This window comes from Elephantulus edwardii, unplaced genomic scaffold (assembly GCF_000299155.1).
Source record: "Elephantulus edwardii isolate Elephantulus edwardi_28Jun2011 unplaced genomic scaffold, EleEdw1.0 scaffold00026, whole genome shotgun sequence".
NCBI lineage: Eukaryota > Metazoa > Chordata > Mammalia > Macroscelidea > Macroscelididae > Elephantulus > Elephantulus edwardii.
In genome coordinates this window covers 20,228,431-20,234,343 of record NW_006399776.1, presented here as the reverse complement: position 1 = coordinate 20,234,343, position 5,913 = coordinate 20,228,431, and the positions used below count along the sequence as shown (strand labels likewise).

General features: G+C 39.3%; 1 protein-coding gene across 1 annotated transcript in view; it reads left to right on the top strand.

The window, feature by feature from the left end:
• Window positions 1-5,913, top strand: part of HNRNPC (heterogeneous nuclear ribonucleoprotein C (C1/C2)) — a 77,192-nt gene that overhangs the window by 58,718 nt on the left and 12,561 nt on the right. Inside the window, exon 7 of the mRNA XM_006883289.1 lies at window positions 5,753-5,911. Coding sequence (XP_006883351.1) covers window positions 5,753-5,911 — 159 coding nt within the window. The remainder of the gene's footprint in view (window positions 1-5,752; window positions 5,912-5,913) is intronic.

The window sequence follows — 5,913 nt, the reverse complement described above, 5'->3', positions numbered from 1 at the left end:
TATATTCCACTATGCAACCTTAATTGTGGACTCTTGTGATAACCATAATACCCTATCATACATTGCTTTTAAATTATCCACTCCCTCATCTATTTCAGTGCAGTATACACAATTTATCCAGTTTTTCTCAGTCTTACCCCAACCCTGATGTCAGTCCCATTTTACAGCAGTGGCACCATGCAATATATGTCCTTTTGCGACTGAGATAGTTCAGTCAGCATAATGTCCTGCACGCTCACCCATTTTGAATAATACTGCATGAGTTCCTTGCTTTTCAGTGCAGTGTAGTATTCCATTGTGTGAATATAACACAGCTTCTCTATCCATTCGTTTGTTGATGGGCACCTGGGTTGTTTCCCACTCTCTGCTATTGTGAACAGAGCTGCGATAAACATGGGTGTGTACAACAGTGAATGAATGCAAACCCAAAATCTCTGTAAATGTTCATTAAAATTAATAAAATTTAACTTAAGAAAAAAGGTTGTGCAACATTTTAATTTTTAAAGTAACAGTAACACAAGTGTCAACAGTTTATGTTCATATATTAACTTGTAAAATAAAATTTGGGAGAAGTAATGACTAAAATCTTATTGATAACTACATTAAAATAACCTAAATAAAGTTTCTTAATGGAAGTAGAGAGGAAAAGCATACCAGAATACATTAGAAAGATAGCAATAAGTGAGGATCATTACTTTTTTTAAATGAATGTTTATAGACTTTAGATTTCCATTCATTCCTTGTTGCACATTTTCCTCCCTGCCAAGATCATTTATACCTTTTTGTTATACAATAAGACAGTTACACTTATTATTTATTATTATACAAATAATGCTTGTTATACTCAAAATAATTAAGCAAATTGACCCAGTGATGAGAATCTTCTTTTCTTGATGTTGAAAGCTATAGTCCTTGATTGTCTGCTGCAGATCCTTTTGGCCCTCCTCAGTTTCAGCAAGTAAGGTTGTGTCATCTGCATAACGCAGATGTTTGATGAATCTTCACCAGTCTTGATGCCCCATTCCTCCTCATAAATTCCAGCCTCTCAAATGATCTCAAATGACACATCCCTAAGACACTCCTTTTCAGATTTTGAACCATGCAGTGTTTCCTAGCTTTGTTCTGACGACTGCTTCCTAGTCCAGATACAGATTTCACATGAGCACAATTAAGTGTTTTGGGATTCCCATTCTTCTGAAGGTCAGTAGCAGTTTGTTGTGAGTCATGCAGTCAAATGCCTTTGTTTAGTCCATGAAATACAGATGATCGTCTCTTCTGGGTAAAATGCTTGTCCGCCAGATACTGCTCTAAGTTGATCTAAAATAAGGCAGATGAGGGAGAAGGATTGGCCATCCACTACCGAAACAACAGCCTTCAGAAAACCCCCTGCACAGTAGAGCACTTTTTGTATTGTAGGTAGCCTTGTCTACTTAAACAATTCTGTGAAATTCAGTTCCATGACATTTGCTATTTTCATCATGTATGTGATCATCTGTTCCTCGTTTATTATCGACTGTCTCATTATGCAACAGTTTGCATTAATAATAAATACTGTTTTGTACATTAGCCCCAGTACAGGGTCTGAGATTCCTCAAAGGCCATGAGGTGTTCAGTCTATAGTAAACCTGCCTGCCCTGTTAGGGCTCAGTGTACCACCTGTGGGGCAGGAGCTTGCCTGGCTTTTCCCCTTATAGCTGAGCATTGATTGGCTGCTCAGTGAGTGGTTGGGTTGTACTGACTTTAGGAAGCTGGTAGCCCAAGACAGGCTGTTAGTCACTAAACTAAAGGTGGTAGTTCGCATCCTCTCAGTGGTACCATAGAAAAAAGCCTGGAGATTGTCTTCTTTAAAGAAGGTAGCCAAGAAAACCCTATAGAGAGCAGTTGTATTCTGTAAATACATAAGGTTTGCCGTGCATTAGGATCTGATCCATGGCAGCAGGATTCCTATGAGACTTCTTGAATTTTTGTAGAACTGCACTAGCAAGACAGAGGCACATGGTTCGCTGCTCAGTGGAAGAACAACTAGCCATCTTCTCATTGCAATTTAATGACCCTCAAAAACTGCTCGAGGCAGTTTTGAGTTGGCTCTGACACCAGGGCAACAGAAACATCTGTAAATTGGAATAAAAGGGGGAGGGGGAAAAAGAATGAGAATAAATGTAATTCAGAAACCTAACAGCGGGGAACAACAGAAAGCAAAACATAGTTTGTGGGAAAGTGATGTATAAAATAGAGTGAAGGAAGGCTTGGTAAGAGGATATGAAGCAATTCCTTATGGAACTCCAATTAGTAGGTGTTCTCCATTCTCAGCATTTCTGGTATCTTTAAGGGAAAACTTTGCAATCCAACATATATGTAGTGTTACCTTCTCAAAAAAACCCCACTTGAGTTGCAAAGCAGGTTGTATTAGTTGAGATGGTGTGTGTGTGGTTTAGCAGTTATTATATTGATGTGATTTTGCCCTTTATATGATGGTTATTGTCCTGTTTTGTGATTGGATGTGGTCATGTTCCATTTTCTAATTTCCCCACAAGAACCTGGTATATCCACTTTCAAATTAGTCCATTACATTTTCAACTAAGTACTATAACTAAATTTTATACCAGCAACTGTCTCGTGGCTTCATGCGTAAGGAAGATGGTTTGAACTCACTAACTGCTCCAAGGGAGAAAGGTGGGCAACCTTCTTTGATGCTGCTAATTAGTTCTAACTACACGACAATGTGTTTTGAGGGTTTTTTGATTGGTAAAACCAATCTTTAATCAACTTGGTGTGTGTCTCATGTAATTGTCTTTCTTTTTTTATTTTAAAATTTTGTGTGTGTGTCTCCTCAAATCATATCTGCCTGGTACAGGAGATGATTACCTCTTCTTCTCCAGCAGAGCGTCTAATGGATTCGAACCTCATACCTCTGTGTAGCAGTGCAGATTCTTGCCACCAGAGCTCCCTGTAATTATCTTCCTAATGCAGAAAATGGTTACAGTTTTGTGTTTTTGTTGTTGTTGTTGTTGTTGTTGTTGTTGTTGTTGTTGTTGTTTTTTCCCATTACCTCTACTATGACAGAGCACCACAGTAGACAGAATTTTTCTTCTCTTCTCTGGTTTTAGTCCTGTCCTTATTTTTCCTTAAGATTCATAGTCATTGTTCATTTTTGCTTAAGGAAAAATTTTTGTGACACTTAAAGCCTTTAAGCCATGTGAGTTTATCCTTTAAATACCTTTTAGGGGATCTAGCACCTATGTCCCCCCCATAAGTTGATGAAGTCATTTCACAGATAAAACTATTACTAATGTCTGAGTTAGTCGGAGGTGATGTAGAGTCTGAGCTGGGATTGACAGAAGCGGGGCAGGTGGAGGCCATGGGCACGGATTACTACCAGACGCTGGGCCTGGCCTGTGACACCTCGGACAAGGAGACCAAGCAGGCTTAATGCTGCCAGGTGCTGCGCTACCACCCAGACAAGAACACAAGGAGCCCGACACCAAGGAAAAGTTTAAGGACATCGCCTACAATGACATGCTCAGCGACCCGCACAAGCGTGAGATTTTCAGCCACTACCAGGAGGAAATCCTAAAGGGTGGCAGTCCCCATGTCGGGAGCAGTGGTGGTGCTAACAGGACCTCTTTCAGCTACACATTCCATGGAGACCCTCATGCTATATGTTTGCTGAGTTCTTTGGTGGCTGTAATCCTTTTGATAACTTTTTTTGGCAATGAGATGAGGAAGAAGGCATGGCATCAGTGACCTCATTTTCTGGCTTCCTTATGTGCATGAGGGTCTCACCAACTTGAACTTTGCCTGCTTTTGTGCCACCCAGCAGCCCACCTGAAAGATGCAAGACCCGTCCCACATGACCTTAGGGTCTTGCTTGAAAAGATTTACAGCGGCTGCACAAAGAAAATCGCCCACAAGCAGCTGAACCCCTGGCGGAAAGAGCATTCACAAGGAAGACAGGCTTTTGACCATTGAAGTGAAGAGGGGGTGGGAGAGAAGGGACCAAAATCACCTTTCCTAAGGGAAGGAAACCAGACCAAACAACATTCCAACAGCATCTTAAAAGGAGACAGCTCTGATGTCATTTACCCAGACAGGATCAGCCTTCAGGAGGCTCTGTGTGGCTGCAAGGTGAAAGTCCCCACTCTGGACAGCAGGACCATACCCATCATGTTGAAAGATGTTACCAGGCCTGGCATGCGATGAAAAGTACCTGGAGAAGGCCTCCCCTCCCCAAAATGCCTGAGAAATGCGGGGACCTAATTACTGAGTTGGAAGTGTTTTTCCTATATAGCCACCTGCATTCCCCAAGGACTTACCAGGGACCTTTAAGATCTCAAGAATTTCGAGGTCATTCCATCAGTGCAGGCCCACCAAAGGGCGGGAGGGCTTTCATACTGCTGAATGTTTTCCAGAGAACATACTACAATCTTTCAAAGTTTAAAAAAAATTAAAAATTGTTTGGAACTAACTGTAGGGAATATTGAGTGATTTGTTTGGAGATTGGTACTGATGACAGTAATTAGGTTTTAAAAGACGTTTGGATCTCTAAACCTAGCTAGTATAAACACAAATTCTATTTCTTGCCTAAAGATAATCCACTTGGACTTGCCTCATACTGTGTAATAGAGGAATATTAGTTTAAAAAACCTTTTTAACCTAAACAGAGGCTTTATGTAAACAGGAAGATTACAGTGATGATTTGATAGCAAGTTTGGTTTTATGCGAATAAGAGAGCAATATAGTATTGTTTTTTTTCCATTAAATCATCTACAGATATTTTTAGAACATTAATTACAATTGATTTAACGTAATTATATGCCTGGTCAACCCCTTACTGTATATTTCCTTGCCTTTCATTCGGCTGATCAGTTTTTATTCTCTCAGATTCCAGAGTTTGTGCATAAACCACCTCTTTTTTAATATAGTGTTCTGAATCATAATTGACTTTTATGACTGGCTTGTCAGCATATTTGAGTTTATCCACATTGTGCAGTATTTCTTGAATTCTTGCTCATTATTTAGTTATGGATTATACTCTTGTTTGATTGTATTAAGTTTCTCTAGTTACTCATATGTTGAACACTGAGGTTTCCAACTCTTACTTAAAGTTACAATGCAGTAAACATGAGTGTGTGTTATCTTGTGGTCATGCTCTTTATTTGAGACAAATACATACCTGTGGGATGGGATTTCTGAATCCAGTTTGTAGTCCCAATTTTAAATGGAAGCAGTGAACGGCTTTCTATAGTGGTTTTACTATTTTCTATTCCTACCAGTAGTGTCTGGGAGTTCTAATCTCTCTGTACCTTTGCCACCATTTGTTGTATCCTATCTTATTAATTAATATGAATTATTTAATACGGATTACATCTCTACATGAAGAAAACAAAACTCGTTCCCCACTGGACCAATAGGCAATATCATGATAGATGAAGAAAGAATTGAAGTTGTCAGTGGTTCTTAAGACTGGAGAAATCTTTTTGTGCACATAAGAGTTTGGTTTTACTTAACTCATCTCTTGATTAAGGTTGCAGTGTATTTTTGTGTCATGAAATGTTTTTAAAAGGAGTAACTTGGCTTATTCCTTAATACAAATGAGCTTTTTAAAAATATGTCTGATAGTGTGTTTTCTAGACACAGTTTCTGCGTATTGGAAAATAAATCACTAAAGAATTGTTTTCCTGACTTAAGTGAATTTTCATTGCTAAAATAGAAATAATTTATTAAAAAATTCTGTTTCTCTTTTCTCCAATAGGATGTACAGCTACCCAGCACGTGTTCCTCCTCCTCCTCCTATTGCTCGGGCTGTTGTGCCCTCAAAACGCCAGCGTGTATCAGGAAACACTTCACGAAGGGGCAAGAGTGGCTTCAATTCTAAGAGTGGACAGCGAGGATCTTCATCAAAATCATCGAAGT